The 25083-nt window shown below is 23.9% G+C and overlaps 2 protein-coding genes across 2 annotated transcripts; one reads left to right on the forward strand and one right to left on the reverse strand.

Annotated features, from left to right (window-relative positions):
- Positions 1-2982: 2982 nt before the first annotated feature.
- LOC128962995 (aldehyde dehydrogenase X, mitochondrial-like) lies at positions 2983-5228 on the forward strand. Its single transcript, XM_054309455.1, has 8 exons — positions 2983-3037; positions 3204-3356; positions 3418-3699; positions 3769-3855; positions 3923-4204; positions 4285-4580; positions 4752-5067; positions 5180-5228. The coding sequence occupies exons 1-8, from the start codon at positions 2990-2992 to the stop codon at positions 5210-5212; spliced, it is 1497 nt and encodes a 498-aa protein (XP_054165430.1). The 5' UTR covers positions 2983-2989; the 3' UTR covers positions 5213-5228.
- A 1516-nt stretch (positions 5229-6744) lies between these two features.
- Positions 6745-10498, reverse strand: LOC128964978 (uncharacterized). The gene is made up of 5 exons (XM_054311634.1): positions 10495-10498; positions 10292-10380; positions 9171-9294; positions 8036-8952; positions 6745-6804 (listed from the first exon to the last, which is right to left on the reverse strand). Exons 1-5 carry the CDS (start codon positions 10496-10498, stop codon positions 6745-6747), a joined length of 1194 nt encoding a protein of 397 aa, XP_054167609.1.
- Positions 10499-25083: the final 14585 nt, after the last annotated feature.

A 25083-nucleotide genomic window follows, 5' to 3' on the forward strand; every position in this document is an offset into this window, starting at 1 on the left:
TCATCGATGCCCGTTGTATAGCATTGGGTAGTTTCTAAATAACAAAAAAAAACATAAAAAAAATGCTTAAATTATTAAATAATATCTGTAATACCCATTAATATTAGTATAATTTTTAAAAAAAATAAAACAATTTAATTATTATTATTATTTAAACAATATTTACCGCAATAAATAGTGACAAACATAGACTTATTGTTAAAACATATTTATAACAAACAGATATTTCTTTAGTCATTTTTGTTTTGTTTTTGTTTATTTGCAATTCAATAGTTTTTATAACAATAATTATAAAATTAATATAATTAATTTATATATATATATATATTTTACCAAAATGTAAAAAAAATTATTTATAAAGTTAATTAATTAAATACTTTTTTAGTTATAATTTTTTTCAAAAAAATTTATACATTATGTTATTATTATATAGTTTAATCATTAAAATAATATTATCACTAAAATTTTGTGATTAAACAATTTAATTTTTTGTTTGTAATAAAAAATAATTATTTATCTATCGTTATTATATTAACCAGATATTTTTACAAATATTATTATAATACATTGTAACTTTTAAATTGCAATGTCATTAAAAATAAAATAAAATATTTTTATATATGAAAAATATTAATATATTGGTAGTTGAGTTACTGATTATTTTAATTATTTTTAGTATTATTATTATTAGTAGTAATAATTAATAATCTAATAAAAATAACTAAAAAACATTTTAATTAAAATAAATAAAAAATATTTMGATAATAAATTTCATTCATAAATAGTTTAATATRATATTCAAAATCAAGTTTTTTTTTAAAAATCAATTTTATTTTTAAATATTTTTTCAAAAATCTCTTCCATTCAATTCATTAGTTAATAAATTTTTATGTAATTTTCAATTAAAATAAACTAATTTAAAAAACATATGTCATTATTTAGATTAACTATAATTTATTTATTTGTTATCATTATTATATCAGGATTATCTGTAATAATATATCATTTATAACACTTTAATATATTATTATTATTATTATAATAATAATAATAATAATAATAATAATAATAATAATAATAATAATAATAATAATAATAATAATAATAATAATAATAATAATAATAATAATAATAATAATTTGACAATTGTCATAAAAACTTAAACAAGTAAAATAATTTATAATTGTTATTAAGATAACTAAAAATTGAATAAAATATTAACTATAAAAATAATAAATTATTTAAATACTAGTAAATAATTATTTTAAAAAAGATTTAATTTAATTTACTAAAAAAATATATGTTTTCTGCTTTCATATGATTTATTGAATATTTTATATAACAAATATACATTTTTTTAAAAATCATCATGTTTAATTATTAAAATTATTATATAATTTATCATTAATTGTCTTTATAAGATTATCTATTTTTGTATAATGCCTAAGAAAATATCAAATAACTTATTATTTTATTTTTAATTTACTTAAATATTTCTGTGAAAAAAATAAATAAAATATTCGACTTTTTAAGTGTTAAAATAAATAACAATTTTTTTTGAAAATCATTTTCATTTCATCSCAACAAATTCTTATATATAGTAAAAAATTTATTTAATTAAAATATATCTCATAAAAAACTTTTTATGTACAAAAAAAACATTAATTTTTTTACAGTCATTAAATTTGTACTCAGGATATAAAAWTTTTTTTAATAAATATTTTTAATAATTACTGTTAATATAATTATAATAAAAACWAATTTATAATTAGAACAGTAATAGTTTAATATAGAAATAATTTTTTTAAAAARWTTTTATTATAATTTATCAATCATTTATAATAATACACTAATATTATATAATAATWATAATAATTTATTAACATTTTATTATAAAATATCATTCATCTGGAAAATTATAATTGGCATCAAATTGTCATTAAAAAACAAAACAAAAMAAATAATAATTTATAATTATAAGTATTTATAATATATTTTAAAAATCTATTTGATTTACAGTATTAATAAAATAATAAGTATTAATATATTTATTATTAAATATTACTATAAAAAATATACTATATATAAAAATTAAATGACATTGAAGTATTAAAAGATAATCAATAATTATCATTGATTTTTTAATGTATATTTTTTCAAACAAATAATATTAAAATTTATTGTATAGTTTATTATACGGTAGTTATAATATTTGTGTTATTAACAAAATAATAATAATAATAATATGATTTTGACAAATAAACTAATGTTTTAATTTTGAATAACATTTGTATAATTAAAAAAAATTGATAAAAAAATATGATATATATTGACAACATATTAATATTTTAACATTTTTGTCAGTTTTGATGTTAATTAAAAAAATTAAAAGTTTATTGTTTTATTCAATTTCAAAATTATTAGTAATAAAAAATAAAATTATTACAACAAAATCATTTAAACTCTCAACAAATTTATAAGTATTATATAATAAATAAAAATATTATAGATATTGACTTAATCAATAATATACTGTACATATTATACATTTACACATAAATTATTTATTAATTTTATCAATAAGTATATAGTATATACAGTATAATATGTATATATTATCATTGATGACAAGTATTAAAACATTTTATTAAAAATAATATCATATTAAGCCAATAAATATAGCCGGCGGTCATAATTAATAAATACTTTTAAAAATTTATGATTTTTTAATCATCAATTATATCTTAATAATAATAATAATATATCTATAATATATTAATATATAAACATCAAAAACATATTTATAATTTTTATACCATTATATATAAACATTAAAATTTATTTATAACTTATCAGTGATAATTTAATCACAATTACTATCAAAATTTAGCACTKTCATATATATATATATATATATATAGTATATTATTATAATTATTATAAATATAAATTAGTATAAATATATAAATAAATTATATAAAACAATTCAATGGCAACTGTTATAGTTGAACGTAATCCACAAATTAAATTTACCCAGGTATGTTTTTTGTTTGTTTATATAATATAACATAATAAGTATTATATTTTTATTTTTTTATGGTTAGTTATAATTATATTGTAGATATAATAATTTATTTATATAATTTAAATATTATTAATTTATTATTGTCTATAAATTAATTATTTTTTTTGTGTATTGATAGTTATTTATCAACAATGAATGGGTTGACTCTATAACTGGTCAGACATTTGAAACAATCAATCCATCAACTGGTGAGACCATATGTCGGATACAGGAGGGCAACAATAAAGACATTGATCGGGCCGTACGTGCGGCCAACGATGCCTTCAATAGGGTATTACAATCAATAATAATAATAATTAATTAAATTAATTAATTAAAACTCTAACCAAAAGAAATCGGTTTGGCGTACAATTGATGCATCGATGAGAGGACAGAGCTTATGGCGATTGGCCGACCTGTGCCAGCGAGACCTGGACTACATTTGCAGTTTGGAAACACTAGATAGCGGTAAGCCTATTGGCGAGTCCCGTACTGAGTGCCAGTGGGCGGTCAATATGATACGCTATTATGCCGGCTATGCCGACAAACTACACGGCACTTGTATACCAGCTGATGGCCAATGTATGGCCTGGACTCGCAAAGAACCGATAGGTGTTTGCGGACTAATCGTTCCGGTAATTGAATCACATTATTCAGTAATAATGATAATAATTATTAATTGTTAAATAACAACTTTATATTAGTGGAACCTACCGTTTTATTTGCTARCCATCAAACTGGCTCCGGCATTGGCAGCCGGTTGTACAGTAGTTGTCAAACCAGCCGAACAGGTAATTACATTTTTGATACTATCCTATTATAATAACACTCGGGGAAAACACCGTTTCCGCCCGATAGACACCGTTGACGGCACTWTATTTAGCACAACTGGTCAAAGAGGCCGACATTCCGGCCGGTGTGGTCAATGTTGTACCCGGTTTTGGCCAGACTGCCGGTGCTGCACTGGCCCAACATATGGATGTCCGTWTGATATCGTTTACCGGTTCCACTAAAGTTGGYAAACTTATACTCAGGGCGTCGGCCGATAGTAACCTAAAGCGTGTAACTCTKGAAACTGGAGGCAAATCGCCRCTCGTTGTGTTTCCCGATGCCGACATCGAGTTGGCCGCCAAAACTGCGGTACATTTTTTTTGATTAGGACGACTACAGTCTACTATCRCTATACAAACTACAAAATGTTGTTTTTTTGCTATTTATAGCATTTCTCGGTATTTATTAACTCGGGTCAGGCCTGCTGTGCGTCAACCCGACTGTACGTTCACGAGTCAATCTACGACCAGTTTRTCGACCGGTGCGTCCAATTGGCCAGTGATCGTCGGGTGGGCGATCCGTTTGACGACCGTACCGAACAGGGACCGGTAGTCGACGATCGGCAGATGCAAACAGTACTCAAATACATCGAAACCGGTCGACAAGAGGGCGCCAAACTTGYTGTCGGCGGCAAACGASTGGACACSGCTAGTGKCGGCGGCGGCTATTTTATACAGCCAACAGTGTAATKMTATTATTTATATATTGTAGTAGTAGTAGTAGTAGTAGTAGTAGTAGTAGTAGTAGTTGTTAGTTTTATAGTATAGTAGTAGTAGTAGTAGTAGTAGTAGTAGTAGTAGTAGTAATCASTGTAACTAAGGTATGTCTCCCAAMCTGTTTCACTGTTTATCCATAGGTTTACCGACGTTACCGACAACATGACAATAGCCAGAGAAGAAATCTTCGGTCCGGTTCAGTGTATAATCAAGTTCAAGGAAACGGACGACGTTATCGACCGGTGCAACGATACGGCTTACGGTTTGGCCAGCGGTGTGTTTACCCAAGACATTGACAAAGCCCTCAGCTTTGCWCAGGCCGTCCRTTCGGGTAATGTCTGGATCAATACGTTTATAGCGGTTGCACCGCAGCTGCCGTTTGGYGGCTATAATGAGTCCGGTTTGGGTCGCGAAGCCGGTGAGGACGGCATACTSGAGTACATGGAAACCAAATCGGTATGTATTTTGATATTTATTTATATAATACTTTATATGATTTAATGAGATATGTATTATATTATATAATATATACATAATATATATATTTATTTATTTATTACTTATTTAGATTATAACAAAAGTTGCGCAAAAAATTTCATAAAAAAATTTGGCGAGGTCATTTTAATTGTTTTTTTTAATTTTTTTTTAATATTTCAAACAATATAGTAATGTTTAATGTTATAGTGTTTTATTAGTTACTATTATAATATACAGTATATAGTGAATATAAAATATATATAAATATTAGAAAATATTAAAATAAATACATCTAATAAAAAAATTTTTATAATAAAATTAATTACATTTAATAATAAATAAATATGAATAAATTAAAATTTAAAAAATTATATATAAATTAATTTATTATGTAATTTAGCCAAAATATTGACTATAATTATTAAAATAATAAATAAATTGYAATAAACAAATGAAATATTATGAATACTGTAATATAAGTATAAAATAATAATAATATGTAATCAAAACTGTTAAATACAATATAAATTAATTTTTATTAAAATTATTGATTAATTTTTATTTTTTTCTGACGTAAATTATTAATAATGTTAACACAGATCAGCATAAATATTGCCAAAATAGCGGCTAATAAGTTGATATAAAACAAATATCATTATATAATTAGTAATATAATTGCCCAACAATTGTATCATTAATATGTATGTAATATAATAGTTGAATGAATAAAACATGCCGACCATATCGGATATTATATTATAGTAAATTATATAAATTTTTTTTAATACAGTTGTATTTTTTATAATTTTTCAATAAATCTATATAATTTTGATATCTCATCAGAATATAGAGAAAATGGAGGCCAAAGTTAAAAAAAATTTAGGTAAAAATTTTTAAGTATAGATTTGAATAAAGCATCAAAAACTAGCAAAGGAATTAGCATTAAAATTTTTATATCTCTTCGGGAACAAAGAGAAAATGACGGTTACAGTACAAAAATTTGAAAACATTATAAATATAAATTTGAATAAAGCTTCAAAAATAAGATATATTGATTAGTATAAAAAATTTAATATCTTTAAGAACGTATATAAAATTGGCGGCCAAAGTACAAAAATTTTAAAATTAATATTTAATACTTGGATTGGAATTAAACATTAAAAATAAGTTATATGAAATTAGCAAACAAATTTTTATATCTTAAATAAAATAGATAAAATAAAGCTTGAGTTAATACTCTTTAAATTTAAGTTATATTTATAGTAAAACTAATAATATATTTTAGTTATTTGATACTCTCTATGAATTGTTTGAGTTTATTTTGTCCTACTGTCATTTGATACCCCACATTACTAAGGTTGAATTTATTTTTTGCATATTTAGTCATTTGATACCCTATATGAATTGTTGTTTATTTTTTTATACTGAATCATATGATACCCCACATGACTAAAGTTTAGTTTATTCTGTCATAATGAGTTATTTGATACCCTACATGGCTATAGTAAAGTTTATTTTTTTATACTGAATCATTTGATACTCCACATAACTAAGGTTGTTTATTTTTTGCATACAGTCATTAGATAACCTATATGAATTGTTGAGTTTATTTTGTCATACTGAGTCATTTGATACCCCATATTACTAAAGTTGAGTTTATTCTGTGATACTGAGTGATTTGTTACTCCACAATGTGGAGTCCACATCCATGTCATACTTAATCATTCGATTTTAATTTAATTTTTAATTTGGATTAGGAGTTCGTATGGAAATGCTTTCTAGCATTCTCAACTGGTTTTTATTATAAATATAATTATAATTTAAATTTTATTAATATTTACTGCAATAAAAATTGACAAACATTTACATATTGTCAAAACATATTTATAACAAACATATACAGTATTTGTTTGTCCATTTAGTGTTCAAATATATGTTAAATAATAATTATCTAACAATTAAATTAACAATAAAATTAATACTAAATTTAATTTTTTAGACATGTAATAGTAATAAGCAAAAGGAATGTCAAACAAATTATTATTTATTATTAAATAATTTTTTGAGCGTTTTAAAAATTAAAATTTGATTTATTAAACTATTATACTAAACTAAAGTTGTAAAACTATTGTATTAAACCTAATAATTGTAAATTAAATTACTTTTTTTATATATTATGTTAAAAATTACGCGCRCGCGTGAGTGTGTGTGTGTGTGTGTACTATAAATATATGTTTTACGTAAGTTTTTATACACGTGTTATACAATTTTATAAACGTATATTCAATGATTAGACAAAAATGTTTACTTGATTTGTACATAATGTACAAAATTTTTATTGAAGTTATTCAATAAAAAAATTAATAAAAAAATAAATAAATCTAAAGTAATCAAAAATAACATAATCATATTAAAAAAAATTATAAAAAATTTATTGAAAATTATAATGTAATGTGAAATTTAAAAAAATACAACTGTATTAAACAAATTTATATATAAACTATACACAGTATATAATAAATATGTAAATATATTAAATAAATTATCATAAACTTTATTTTTAAAAAATAATTTYATCCATTATTTGTTGATTTGTACTTTAACTCAAAAGAACATTTTAAAATTAAAATAATTAAAAATATAAACATATATAAAAACATATAATATTTATAATTATAATTGTAGGAATGATGTAATTTAATAATATACAGTAATTATATATATATTTAGTAGACAGTATATACAGTATATACACTTAATTAGTTAATAATTTAAATATAAGTGTTTAATGTTGTTTATTGTGTAAATAATGTAAAATATTAACACAAATTAGTAAACTAATTGCCAAAATAGATGTTAATAAATTACAATAAACTAATGACATGACATCAATGATAATAAAAATGCCCAACAATTGTATCATTAATATGAATCCAATATATAAAACCAATGAGTAAAACATGCCGACCATATCGGTTACGGGAAATAGGATTTCCATATAATTCAATATACAACCAATTAGTGGTCCGAAACCAATACCAAACAGTATGGTTGCCGTCCACATGACGGACAGTAAATGATTGGCAAAAAATAGATATAGTAATTGTGCGATAACTATAAGTGCCAAACATGTATACATTATTATGTTGACGTTCAGGTATTTTATTACAAATATGCAAACCAGTTGACTGACGGCCGATGCTATTGAAAACCCGGACACTAAATATGCGGCCGATTGTTGACTCATATGTAGTTGAGATAACTGTGCAAATGTTGACAAATAATACTGTGGCGATTGAAATACATAAAACAGTGCCAATATTGTTGAGCATAATAATAATTGTATAAACTGGTAGACATTGGGTGCCAATTCAATACGTAAACGGTTTAATAATTTTTTTAAAAACGGTTTAAAATTATTTTGATTACTTTCCACTGGTCTCGGCTCATATCGTTTTACAAAATAAAATATACCTAAATATATGCCGCACCCGACAGTCAACGAACCAGTTATTATTGTCGGTATATATAGCTGTGATTCGGTGCCCACTCTATGATCAATGTGTGTATCGTTTTGTATTGTATTCGATAGAAACGGTCTGACCATTAGTGGTCCCACTATACTGGCCATACTATCGGCAAAATTCAATGCCTGCAGATATTGGCCGCACTGTTTGGACCACATTTGTATTAGCCATAAGTTTTTCATTAGATAGAAACCTTCGTAAAACAGACCGGACACCGACATCATTGCCATTAGCCATCCATAAGCGGGTAGACTGGCAAACAAGGCACTACAGGTGCCATATACTACCAAACTAACCATACAAACTAATTGTTTATTTACATAACTTGATACCAAACCTACTGTACGGTATAAACAAAACAAATAAATAATTTTATTTTTAAATTAGTTTAATAATAAACATATTATTTAATTATTTTACTGACAATTTTATGATAATAATCTATAGTAAACAAAAATAAATAAATACTATATATTGAAATGTAATATTTTTAAAAATATATATATTACTAATTAATAAGTAATTATTATTTAATTTTAATTTTAATAAACTTACCCATTGATCCTAACATTGACATAAAATTATTGATAGCATAAGCATATGATAATTGTTGTAATGTTATGCCATATATTAGTTGATAATCAGTCATCGATGCCCGTTGTATAACATTGGGTAATCTCTAATTAAATAATAAAAAATAAAATATTAATCAAATTAAATGGTTTAATACAAAAATTTATAAACATATTTCTTATATTATTTAATTTTATTAATAATAATAATAATAATATATAAGATTATAGATAAAAAATTATTTACCGCAATAAATATCGATATACATAAACTTATTGTTAATACATAATTATAGCATAAAGTTATGTTTTTATTCATATTTTTTTTTGTAACAAAAAAGTTGTTTGTATTGTATATTATAGTTAAACATTTTTAGTAAAATAATTTTAATGTTTATAAAAATTGTATCATCATTATTAATCATCAGAAATTTTTATTATTATTATTATTATTATTATTATTATTATTATTATTATTATTATTATTATTATTATTATTATTATTATTATTATTATTATTATTATTATTATTATTATTATTATTATTATTATTATTATTATTATTATTATTATAAATAACATTTACCTATTACGTACATTAACACGTAGAGTAATTAATTATAAGCTAGATTAGTTTTTTTGTAGTTTAAACTTTATTACTTAATTTTACTTTAAAAATTTAAATTAAATAATCTTTAAAAAACTTTATTAAAATTATTAGTTAAAATTTGCTATACTGTTAACATGTTAACACACATAAAATAAATAAATCAAATTAGATAAATTTAATTTTTATGAGAATTATCCATTAATTTTTAACTTTTTTTTATAATCTTTTATAATTTTTATATAAATTATTTATATTAAATAATATTGATAAAAACAGAAAACAATATAAATTAATATATACTAATAGTTTTATTATAAATATTGTATAATCAATAACTATAAATTATTTTTAAAAAAATAAATATTTTTATCTATGACAAAAAAAATATATTAAATTTAAATAATTATAACACGATTTTTATAATTTATATATATGTTATATAATGTTTTAATAACAATATATATGTATGAATATAGTTGACTACAAGTGATAACAGATATGCCGATCCACATACCAATAGTACAACCGATTTCATAGATAAGCGAATAGATATCCATAGCTAACTGTTCAGTGATTTGTGGCTCTAATCCATGTTTGGGTATTATATTGATCTGAGTATAGTTCGGGAATCCCGTCGATGTCGACTACAACCCGACTGTTGTTGAACTGATATCCGCCAGTATTCGGAAACACTGACCCATCAATTGTTTCCAACATTTCATTGCAATACGAAAGTGTAAATCAATTAAATCATTGCTCTGACAATCACTTATATCATTGTTTTCTGATAAATCTAAATCATTAAATATAAATGGAAAACAACTATTTGTTTTTAAATATTCATTTTTGATACAATCATTGATTTTATCCGTTTTGCTATTTTCCGAAACTAAGCGATCAAATGGATTGTCGATTGTATCTAAACATTGACTGATTGTATCACTACTACTACTACTACTACTACTACTACTACTACTGGATGTTATTGTTGTCGGCAAAAGTTTGATGACTAGTCGTATAAATAATATTTGTTATACTATTTAATTTTATATGAATAATATTTCCATTAGTCCAATCGTCAAATTCACTTAATAATACCAGATATTTATTATTATTTCTCAAATTATCAAATCTAATAACTAAATGTTTTAATATATTTTGTCTAATATTAGCAATTGTTTTATCTGTTAAATTCATTAACATTTTATATATAATAGTATAAAAGATAATCAATTGATTCGATGCTATTCTTACATCAAATGGTTTCAAAAATAATTTCCATTTTTTTCGACAATCAATTTCCGAGTGATTAGTAAATATAAAGCGACAATAAATAACTGAATCATATAATTGTCGTAATCGTTGTCTATTAGTTGAGTTAAACATATTTATACCATATTTGTTAATATAGTATTGGACAAAGTACTGCAATCGACGATACCCATCGAAACTAAAAATAAATCCTCAACAACTACAGACGCTGTCAGTGTTTCGGGAATTGCTAACCCAAGTGGTCAGATCCTGACGAATCCAAAAACAAATAAACCCCGATTTTCTGAAAATCAAAGAAAAATGTTAAAAGAATTTTATAACTCTAACACATATCCATCATCTGTCGATATGGCAAATTTGACGAAACTACTAAACTGTAGTAGAAAATCAATCGGCAACTGGTTCAGAAGTACACGATATAAAGCCAGAAGGGTTAACTTGGCTACGGCTAACAAGAAGCAAATACAAAACAATAATACAAGCATCGCTGCAGAACAATTATTATGTTTAAACTCTAACCAGAGTAGTGATCAGAATATTTACACTCATCTGAACAATAAGGACACTAATAACGTGATACATGTGGACAATCAATTTATTGAAGTAAATGGCGAACGATATACGATAGTATCGTTGGTTCAAAACCCTGATAATAAAGAATATCTTTTGATTTTGCAACGTGAAAGTGGAGAACATTTTGCTGTTCAAGCCGAAAAGGTCTCAGAAGTGTCTGACAGAGTACTGAAGTAACCGACTTTCAACCGTCATCTTATACGACGGCGCCTCCAATGGCTTCCGAGACTCCCTATACGGATTCAATTGCCATTACGGATGCCACTACTGAGAACTATCAGTCAAATGGTGACCACAGAAACAACCGATTCTATTTGCACCATTGCTAAAGACGAATCCGTAAATAGAACAGAAGAAACAAAGCAAGGCAGCGCAATCAAAATTCTTGGAGCTGAAGGACTGTCACTCGGCCAATTAAAGCAATTGAAGAAAGGTATACATATACCTTGTCTAAGGACGAAAGGTGTATTAGTGGAAAAGTTAAGATGCTTATGGAGTCGAATAACATACAATAGTGGGGTCTATTCAAAAGCAGACCATAGAGTTAAACAAAGTAAATCTCTATCTATAACTTCGGACATCACAGACGATCATGAACGGGTATATCCAATGAACGTACAACTCGAAGACACCACAGTTGTTATGTTGGGACGAAATTTCACCTGATTATCAGAATGACAACCCGGTATTTGACATCGAGGTCATAGACTATACACAGAATGTATGGACTCATATCAAACGATGCAGTGATTTCATGACCGAGTTTTCGAGTAAACGATATGGTCGACAGTACAGATTCAAAATAACGTCTAAAGACATGCATGGAACACCATTTTACGCATTAAGCCAACCTTATCAGTTACCAGAAAAACAGTGCCGGATAACAAGGAAGAGAAAAATCACAACAGAAATTAAAACACAATACAAAAGGTTACATCTTTCCAGATCCTTGGTAAGGGACACCGCCGCTCGGCTCCCAAGTTATATCGACAGACCGGGGAGACCATTTTTAAGAAAAAGGGACGACAAACATCTTGGACTATTATGGGAATCACCTGGATCAGTGGTTGGCTGTGAGTTCATAGTTCAGATGAAACCTGAAGGACAAGGATTCTGGTCTCGGATTAATCTACTAAGTAGTAAGGACCCGTTTTTCAATTATCCAATAATTGACACACAAATGAAAGTCGAATTCCACGTCATTGCCGTTGTTGACTGTAGAGAAAGCCTACCGAGTGAGTCATCAGGAATCATCAGCTGTTGTGTTTCAACCAATAATGGTTGAATATTTTAGATTGCTCATATTAAAAGGTATCTGTATACGCGTCTTGTGGAGTCAAAGCTGACCGCCCGCAGATAACTTTTTATTAGTTATTATTATTTTATTCTATTATTTTATGTTTGAATGATTAATTTAAATTTTAACCTAATACATACACAAAGACATTTTACACAAAGACAGAACACATTTGTTATTTATCAGTATTTTGTATAACAGAATGTTGATAGGATAACGATTTCGCAGAGGGTTCATTAGAGCCCTGAGTTATTCAGTACTGAAGAAACTGTATGCGAGCCTTCGTTATGTCCATACATTAAGCGCATCCCATTGAAGACGTTCAATGTGTTATAAGTCGTGGTCGACTTAATTGGATATTAAGTCGACGTCATTTGTCGATAGGAAGCTGGCCTGATCGACGATTCAACATCGATATCGATGACCTACTAGAAGAGGTGTTTGACGTCGGTTTTTTGGAAACACTTGTTGTTTTGAATTCAGAAAATGCATGCAATTGTACTCTATTTAATCTGATTTGTAATTTTGAGTCGATCAGGGACGATCAACAATGGTTGGGTGGCGATTGTAACAGTATTTTGTGCGTAATAGCTGAATCATTATATTAAAGACTTATTTAGTAAGATATGTAAATCGTTGTTCCGCCCTACACCCGTATTTGGGCCGACGACGGGGTTGGTGCGCACAACTCGGTCGTCGGTCTAATATAATTAAGTGGATAGTCGAGGAAAAAAAGAGAGACTACAGGAGAGTCAATTAGTTGTTATGTAACAATCGGTTACAACCGTGGGCGTGGGTTCGAATCCCACTTCTGATAAAAGAGTCATCGGTGTCGGCAATCTCGCTTTCCGCTGGCCAGACATCGTTGGCTACTTGAATAAAGATCTGCTTCACCTCCTGTGGACGGGCGGTGGTCGTGATTCGGGCTCCCGGTCGTCCGACCGGCTGCTGATCGCTGGCTGGTTGTTAATTAATTAATTAATCACACTCACTCATAATTTTAATATTTATTTTTAACACAATCAATAATAATTTTGCAACAAATATAATTAGCAAAAGTTGGGTAACGGTTGTAACCGATTGTTACAATATGTTTAGAAATATCAATGTTATTTTTATCCATATCATCTTCAAATTTATTTACAACCAATGGTACTAAAGTACCGCTTACTAATGAAATCATTGGTAGTCTAATATTGTTTTTAAATTTTATTTGTGGTATTATTTTATAACTTTTATAAGTTGCTATTATCGACAATAAATGCCAACACATTACCAAAAAACATATAATAAATATTAAATAATGAATTAGTTGTTTAATATAATTATAGAATTTGTTGAAAATATTAAACTTAAATATTGTTTCAAATTTAGTTGTAAACAATTTTATCAATGAAAACATTTCAATTACAGTTACTATTAATGAATAACAACTGTATCCCCAAAACATACTCATCAGTCCTCCCAATTCACACCAATAGCCAATGGCTGACATCACTGGTGAGTGTATTATAATTAATTTTAATTGATTTATGTGTTCAATAATAATTGTAATTTATATTTATTATTGAATTAATTTACACTTTCCGAAACTGAAATATCATACTTATAATGATTGCAATCGGGTTTGCATTTAGTATATAATTCACTAGTTTTATAATCGACAATACAATCGTTGATATTATTATTATTATTATTTAATTTATCAAAATGTTTATTAAGTTCAAAAATTCTTGAAATATTATTATCTATAGGATATTGAATCCAATAGTAATTATAATTACATTTTCTATACTCTCTATCAGTCATTATATTTAACATGCATTCAGTTCGTGATTTTGGTTGTAGTTGTAGTAGTCGTCCATCAGTTGATTGTTTGTCGACCCCATCATCGATATCATAGTATTGGCAATCAGTCTGATAGGGAAACGGCAGGTATTGTTGAAGATTTGTTTCTATAAGATATACAAAATATTTATAGTTATCGTTTATAGCTGTATTGAAAATGTGTCGGCGTATTGCTAGTTGATAATCCTATTTTTATTTTTGTAATATTATAAACATATATCTTTATACTATTGCTTAATAAATTTATAATTTTTGGCAATTTGGTAAAGTTGCCCTGGTAAAATAAACATAAACATTGTTTACCAGAATAGGTATAACGCAAATAGTTTTTATCATAAAATAGATGACATTTATGATAATTTATTGAACATTCAAACAAATATTTAAACGGATCGCCAGTATCTGATAATTTATTACTAATCCATTGATCGGTATCATTGAAACACAATGTTATCGATGGCATAGTGTTTACATCGAAAACATTAATAGATTTATTGAAATACAATTCATTGTTTGTCTTATATTTCAAATACTCTGTTGAAAGCATTAGTATTTTATAGATAAATAAAGTCCACAATAATAATATGATAATAGCTTTAATTTTCATTATTAGTAATTAATTTATGATTTTTTTTTTTGAATTAAATTATTATTTTTATTTTAGTATATTATTTATTAGTATTTTTTCTATTGTATTTTACACAATTAATTAATATAACTATTTTTTTAAAAAGCGCTTTAGTTATCAAATTTACAATAAAGTTACTGTTTATTGATATTACACTATAATAATGATGTATTTTATATAAAATACTATGCTTTAAATACTTTAATTATTATTAATGTGTTTTCAATTAGATTACAACAAAAAATATTGTCATAGTTTTATTGTTTTATATTGTTATTTTTATTTATATATATATATATATATATATATATATATACATTTATATCATATAACAGTATAATTATGTATAAGCTATGTTTATTAATAATTAATATATTTTGTAGAAAAAAATTAGATTTTTTTTAATTATTATTTTTTGTTGTTTCGTATACTGTATATTCAAAAAAATATATATAATTAATTTCAATTACATTATGATAGCTATAAAAGAAAATATTTCGTTAATAATTTATTAAGTTATATTATATTTCATCTATAAATACAATAATTAAAATTTTGATAATAACAAATCGTACCAGTTACAAAAATTAAAACAGTCTAGTTTAATTTATTAATTATCGTATTAAATAATAGCAACTAAATGCAGTTAATTATAGATGTTTTGTTTTTTGTAAGTAAATTATTATATCTGTATGACACTGGTACTAAATATATATTTCTAATTATTATAAAATTAATTATTTATTAACATTTATAATTTAATGTTGTATATAATTTATTAATGAAATTACTAAAATTTATAGATAAAATATAATATAAATTAATAAATTATTAATGAAATATTTTCTTTTATAGCTATCATAATGTAATTGAAATTAATTATATTTTTTTGTATATACAGTATACGGAACAACAAAAAATAATAATTAAAAAAATCTAATTATTTTGATAAATATTATTGCAATAGAAATATTGTGGTATAAATTGGGTAAAAATATTTAATAGTTTTTTTCTACAAAATATATTAATTATTAATAAACATCGCTTATACATAATTATACTGTTATATGATATAATATATACAAATATATATATATATATATATAAATAACATTATAAAACAATAAAACTAAAACAATATTTTTTTGTAATTTAATTGAAAACACATTAATAATAATTAGATTATTTAAAGTATAGTACTTTTCATAAATTTCAACATTTCATAAAAAGTTTTATTTATTATTTGTTGATTAGTTTTTTTTATTAGTTATTAGTTATTTTTTCTGTTTATTTAATACAATACACATAAACAAATAATTACATTAAATTAATGAATTATTAAAATTATTGAATAATTATTAATTTTTTATGTCGTAAATTAATATTATTAACTATTAACTAAATATATACATAAATAATTGCATTAATTATTGCATTAAATTATATTTTTATTAATTTTTTATTAAAATTATTGATTAATTTTTAATTTTCTATGTCGTAAATTATTAAAAATATTAATACAAATTAGCAAAAAAATTGCTAAAATAGCGGCTAATAAATTGATATAAACAAATGTCATTATATAACTAGTAATATAATTGCCCAACAATTGTATCATTAATATGTATGCAATATAATAGTTGAATGAGTAAAACATGCCGACCATATCGGTTACGGGAAATAGGATTTCCATATAACTTAGAGAACAACCGACTATTGGTCCGTTACCGATGCCAAACACTATAGTTGCCGTCCACATAATGGCCAGTGAATGTGTGGCCAAAAACAGATACAATAACTGTGCGATAACTATCAGTGCAAAACATATATACAATATGATGTAGACTTTCAGGTATTTAAGCCCAAGTATGCAAACCAGTTGACTGACGGCCGATGCAATGGAAAACCCGGAAACCAAATATGCGGCCGACTGTTGACTTATATGTAGTTGAGATAACTGTGCAAATGTTGACAAATAAAACACTGGTGACAGTAGTATTGATGACATTGAATATATTGTTGTACTTAATATTAACAGAGAAAACTGATAGCAATTAGGTGCCAGTTCAACACATAACCGGTTTATTAGTTTTTTAAAAAACGGTATTGAATTAACTGTATCTGTATTTTGGTTAGTATCTGCTGCTTGTCTCGGCTCATACCGTTTGATACAATAAAGTATACCAATATATACACCGCAAACAGCAGTCAACGATCCCATTATTAGTGTCGGTATATATATACGTGATTTGGCGCCCACTGTATGATCAATATGTATACCGTTTTGTATTGAATCCGATAAAAACGGTGTGACCAGTAGTGGTCCCACTATACTGCCCAGACTATCGGCAAAATTCAATGCCTGCAGATATGGACCGCACTGTTTGGACCACATTTGTACTATCCATAGGTTTTTCATTAGATAAAATCCCTGATAAAACAGACCGGACACCGACATCATTGACATTAGCCAAACATATGTGGGTAGACTGGCAAACATGGCACTACAGGTGCCATATATTACTAAACTAACCATACAAATCAATTGTTTATTAAAATAACTTGACACCAAACCAACTATATATATATTGATATTTTTATAAAAAAAATACATTAGATTATCAAATTTAATAAAATTGTCAAAAATATTTTTAAACTTTATATTTAATGTTTAAATTCTCACTAATTATTTTATTTTACTCAATTGTTAATTATGTTTATTACTGTAATATAATATACATTATATTATGTATGATATGATAAATATTTAATATCTATAATATACTATAACAAACCAACTAAAAAGCTTATTTTGTTATTTTTTTTTGTTAAATTACTTACCCAATGATCCAAACATTGACATAATATTATTAATAGTCAATACTAATGATAATTGTTGTAATGTTATGCCATATATTAGTTGATAATCAGTTATCGATGCCCGTTGTATAGCATTGGGTAGTTTCTAAAATAATAACAAACAAACAATTATTTTAATAATTATTTATTATAATATTATCATTAAGATAATAATTATTATTATTATAAATTTAACTATAATATAAATTTTTATTAATATTTACCGCAATAAACAATGATAAACATAGACTTATTGTTAAAACATATTTATAACAAACAGATATTTGTTTGTCCATTTAGTGTTAAATAAAATTTAAATAGTAATAATAATAATTATATTATTAATATTAATAAAAATTATATAAATAATAATAATAATTTTATAATAGTATTAATAAAATGAATATCAAACAGATTGTTGTTATAATTAAAATAAAATATAAAATAAATCATTTTTAACATTTGATAAATTGTAATGATATTTATTTTAAAACAAATATAAAATAAATAATTTTGTTTTTTTAAATATAAGTTTAATTATTAATACTATAACTGCTGTTATTACTGTACCATAGTATCAACTAAATTGTCATTTAAATTAATTTTCATATTTTATGTCAAAATAACGTGTATGTGTGTGTATGTGTGTGTATGTGTGTGTGTATGTGTGTGTATGTGTGTGTATGTGTGTGTATGTGTGTGTATGTGTGTGTATGTGTGTGTGTGTATGTGTGTGTATGTGTGTGTATGTGTGTGTATTTGTGTGTATTTGTGTGTATGTGTGTGTGTGAGTGTGTGTGTGTTGTGTGTGTGTGTGTGTGTGTTAACATGTGTTAAACGCAAGTTTTTTTTAAATTTTATAATAGTATATTCAATGATTAAACAAAATTTATTAGGATTTACAAATTTTCCATTGAAATCTATTATAAATAAAATAATACATTTCAATGATATAAATCATGTTCAATATATAAAAACTTGTAATAATTAAATCTCGATTCTGCTAAATAAAAAAAAATGTTATGAAAAATATTAGGGTTAAACAAAGTTTTTTGAGGATTTTATAAAGGTATGATATGACAAAATAAAATTTTTAATTAAATATTAATAGGGGGCGGGGATTAGGAGATCAAGATAAAATTCCCAAAAAAAAATCATTTAATTCTAGAACATTTCCATGTAAATTTTCCAAGAAAATAAGTAAATTATTATTATATATTTTTAATAAATTACATAATTTTTGAAAAATAAATAAATGTTGGTGATTAATTTGCTTTACTACTTACCCTCTCTAACTTGACCCTGATATATATATTTGTATATATAAATATACATTAAAAATGTATTAACTAATACTAAGTGTATAAACATTATAGTCTATGTCTATAACATATTCATATAATGTGATATAAATTGTATTTTTAAATAATCTTTAAATTTGAGTACATCTAGAATCCAATCTATGATAATAGTTATAGTTTAACAAAAAACAAATTAGAGTTATATGATTTTATCTATAAATATATATATATAATAATAATAATTTAAAAGTATTTTCAAACAAAATTTTATTTATGATGCAAAATACTAACGACTGGCCCAACACCTATTATCTTTTTAAAAATAACGCTATTTCTATACTTTAAATAAAATCAAAAATATTTTAATGTAGATTTAGTGTGGGGTAGTTGGCGTTTATTATTTTTAAAAAATAAATTTTAAAAAATCAAAATTGCGGCTGTACATAACATAACTAAAATTATACTAAAAGTTAAATAGGTATAAATATTCTATTTAAAAATTTTTGGTTATCATGTCAGTGTAAATGGATATAGATACTTGTTTGATAAATAGAAAAAAATTTGTCAAAAATTAAGCCAATGTTTAGTTATGAATTTTTAAAAATATTATAATTTACAAAATTTTAAATTTTATTATTAATTAAAAATTTTTAAGTTCTTTCTAGTTTTAATGATAATGTTTAAGAAACTAAATGTATTTTTAACAATAATTAAAATTTTATTAAAAATATATAGTATAACTTTTTCGTGAAAAACTACACAAATATTCTATAGAATATGCTAGAAAAGTTTCGAAAAAAATTGACTTGCAACTTTGTAAATTTATTGCCATAAAATGGCGCCAATTTAAAAATTAAATTTAATAAAATATGAAATCCCATGTATTCATAAATAAGATATATATTTTTAAAATAAATTTCAATTAATAATTTTTGAAATAAATGGTGTATTTTGAAAATAACTCTTGATGAGCCACCCGTTATAATTACTTAGCAAAAAAAAAAGAGATAATACTTATTATTATTATTTAATACGTAAGCTTATTATTATTGACAAAAATAAAATTTTTATTTTTTTTTCATTTTTTTAAATTTATGATAATTATATCAATGAGTTCAAACTCATCTAGTTAATTCTAGAATACAGTATTAATTAAAAAAAATAAATTACATATTAATTAAGATAAATAAATTAATTAACTAAACATTTAACTAGATAACATAATTATTGTATACATGTTTATAAAAATTAAAGTAAAAAATAATCTAAAATTTCTTATTAAATACAATTATGTAATTTTATGGATAATGTAATTTAATAATATAATTAATAACTGTTGAGTGTTTAAAGTTTTTTAATATGTAAATAATGTAAAATATTAACACAAATTAGTAAAATAATTGCCAAAATAGCGGCTAATAAATTGCAATAAACTAATGACATGACATCAATGGTAATAAAAATGCCCAACAATTGTATCATTAATATGAATCCAATATATAACATCAATGAGTAAAACATGCCGACCATATCGGTTACGGGAAATAGGATTTCCATATAATTCAATATACAACCGGCTAGTGGTCCGAAACCAATGCCAAACAGTATGGTTGCCGTCAACATAATGGYCAGTGAATGGGTGGCCAAAAATAGATATAGTAATTGTGCGATAACTATCAGTGCCAAACATGTATACATTATTATGTTGACGTTCAGGTATTTTATTGCAATTATGCAAACCAGTTGACTGGCGGCCGATGCTATTGAAAACCCGGACACCAAAAATGCGGCCGATTGTTGAGTCATATGTAGATCACATAACTGTGCAAATGTTGACAAATAATATAGTGGCGATTGAAATACATAAAACAAGGCCAATATTATTGAACACATAGATAATTGTGCAAAATGATAGCCATTGGGTGCCAGTTCAACACGTAAACGGTTTAATAATTTTTTTAAAAGCTGTTTAAAATCATTTTTATCATTTTGATTAGTATCCAATTGACTCGGCTCATACCGTTTGACACAATAAAGTATACCAATATATATGCCGCACCCGACAGTCAACGATCCTGTTATTAGTGTCGGTATGTATATACGAGATTCGGTGCCCACTGTATGATCAATGTGTGCACCGTTTTGTATTGAATCGGATAGAAACGGTCTGACCAGTAGTGGTCCCACTATACTGGACAGACTATCGGCAAAATTCAATGCCTGYAGATATGGACCGCACTGTTTGGACCACATTTGTACTATCCATAAGTTATTCATTAGATAGAAACCTTCGTAAAACAGACCGGACACCGACATCATTGCCATTAGCCATCCATAAGCGGGTAGACTGGCAAATACGGCACTACAGGTGCCATAAACTATCAAACTAACCATACAAACCACTTGTTTATTCACATAACTTGATACCAAACCGACTTTGTTTTTATTGATATTACATAAAAAAATAGATAATTTTATAGTTAGATTAGTTAAATAATAAACAATTRTTATTATAAAATKTAGTTTTTTATACAGTAAATAAATGCTWTAATTTATTTATTTATTTTCARTTAATATATTATATTTAGTAGACAACGTTTAGTAAATAGTTCACAATTATAGTGTTTATAATTTATWTAWATTTATATAATTTATATAATTTATATAATTTATATAATTTATATAAATATAATTTATATAATTTATATAATTTATATAATTTATATAATTTATAATTATTAATTATTTATATATATAATTGTTTTAATGTTATGCCATATATTAGCTCATAATCACTCATTGATGCACGTTGTATAGCATTGGGTAATCTCTATACAATTAAAAATAATTTATATATATATATATATATATATAATTAAAAACTTATATTAATTAAACAATTTAAAATTATTTATAATATTATAGTAATTTAAGTTAATGTGCATAACTTATATATATATATATTATTTAATAAAATAAATAGTAATAAAAAATTAAAACTTGTTGTTCAATATATTCAAAACACAAATATTTGTTTATTAATATATTTGTTTAATTTCAAAATAAAAATTATATACCATTAAAAACTCTAAATTTGATTATTAAATAATAATTATAATTAAATATCTAATAATAAAATTGAATAATTTAATTAATAATTAATAATGTAATTAATAATCTTTATTTATAAAAAGACTTTTATAAAAATAATATATTAATTAACTTTTAGTTAATAGCAATAATAATTTTAAAAAAAGATAATAATATTTACCGCATTAAATAGTGCTATACATAAACTTATTGTCAAAACATATTTATAGACCAAAGATATGTTTTTATTCATATTTTCAAAAAAAAAATAAATATATTTTTTATATACTAGTCTACAATGTATAGTATAGTTAATATATGAAAAAAAATATTACAACTAAAAAGCAAAACAACAACAACAACAACAAAAATACAATAGTTTATAATAWTTAAATATTTAAATTTTCAGTTACTAACCAGTAGCTTATATAGATAATTATATGATAAGTAAATWGCCATATTTTATGTCAAAATTATCACATGTTGTAGGTGTATGTATACTGTATATAATGTATATATATATATATATGATTATTAACACGTTTTTGATTTAAGTTTTTACGTATTTGTATAAAATATTTTTATAGCGATTTCTTATCGATAGTYAAATGATTAAACAAAATATTTATTTATCTAAACTTTACATTAAATTTATTATATAAAATAATTGAATTACTTAACAGAAAAAAATAAAAGATTATTTAATATATTGTATAATAAAAACTGAATATTTTGTTTTTAATTATAAAAAAATATTTAATAATTTTACAAATATACAAACTTATAAACAAAATTATAATTGTTTACACAAAAATAATTTACACGTGTTTATTTGCGTGAGTATTATCCACATATATATATATTATGATTTAAATCATATATTATTATTTAAAAYATTATATTATAAAATGCATTAAACAAGTAAAAACAAGTATGCATTTATGTTTTTTTTGTTAAAACTAATTATTAAAAATAATTTAATTAATTAGCAATAAATAATTTAAATATTATATTATTGTTTATTTTTTTTGAAAAACTAAAATGTTTCGTTGTAWTTAATATATAAATTATATATATAATTTATGATAATTTTATCAATTAACAAAATATTTATCTAGCTAATTCTAGTAAATACAGTTWGTTTTGTTTTATTGAATTATATATTTAAAAAATAAATTAAAATAAAAATAATGTTTTTTTAATGATAAAACTTWTTAGCGTTTATCAGATATGTAACTTAAATATTAATTTTAATACTATATACTTAATATAATAGTACTATTTATATACAGTATATATATATATTAATAAGTATATAATATAATATAAAATAAATAAYTTAAAWTTGTTTTGTAAATTTTATTGTGAAATATTTGAGTTATATAAATATATATAAAAATAATTATATAATTAAAAAAAGTAATAATATTAATTAATCTGTTTATTAAGAAATATTAATATAATAAAGTAAAATTTTTTATAAATAATAGTTGCTTTATATTATTTWWAAAAATTATATYTATTAATATTTTAACTTAATTAATACAGTATTATACTAATATTACAAACAATTAAWGTATATATTATAATAAATCTATATTAAAATCTATATATAGATAATAGTTTTGAATWTAACAGTAAGTAAAATAACTATAAATAATTTAATTAATAGATAATTAATKGTAAATCACATCAGRATTATCACAATATARTATTCAATTGTTTTTATTGTGTAAATAATGCAAAATATTAACACAAATTAGTAAAATAATTGCCAAAATAGCGGCTAATAAATTACAATAAACTAATGACATGATATCAATAGTAATATAAATTCCTAACAATTGTATCATTAATATGAATCCAATGTAAAAAATTAATGAGTAAAACATGCCGACCATATCGGTTACGGGAAATAGGATTTCCATATAATTTATTATACAACCGGCTAGTGGTCCGAAACCGATACCAAACAGTATGGTTGCCGTCCAYATAATGGCCAGTGAATGGGTGGCCAAAAATAGATATAGTAATTGTGCGATAACTATCAGTGCCAAACATGTATACATTATTATGTTGACGTTCAGGTATTTTATTGCAATTATGCAAACCAGTTGACTGGCGGCCGATGCTATTGAAAACCCGGACACCAAAAATGCGGCCGATTGTTGAGTCATATGTAGATCACATAACTGTGCAAATGTTGACAAATAATACAGTGGCGATTGAAATGCAAAAAACATTGCCAATATTATTGAACACAACAATAATTGTGTAAAATGGTACCAATTGGGTGCCAATTCAATACGTAAACAATTTAAATAATTTTTATAAAACGGTATCGACTTATTTGTATCATTCTGTGTATTAGTGACCACTTTTTTCGGTTCATACCGTTTCCAACAATAAAGTATACCA

The sequence above is a fragment of the Oppia nitens genome, unplaced genomic scaffold (assembly GCF_028296485.1).
Source record: "Oppia nitens isolate AA-2021 unplaced genomic scaffold, nextdenovo-longstitch-racon4-pilon3 scaffold15_pilon_pilon_pilon, whole genome shotgun sequence".
Taxonomy (NCBI): Eukaryota; Metazoa; Arthropoda; class Arachnida; order Sarcoptiformes; family Oppiidae; genus Oppia; species Oppia nitens.

Coding starts and splice junctions, on each gene's coding strand:
- LOC128964978 (XM_054311634.1), bottom strand. Junction 8,953..9,170: donor GTCAATGTTAGGATCAATGG/GTAAGTTTATTA, acceptor ACCGTACAGTAG/GTTTGGTATCAAGTTATGTA. Junction 6,805..8,035: donor TCGGCATGTTTTACTCATTG/GTTTTATATATT, acceptor CGAATGATTAAG/TATGACATGGATGTGGACTC.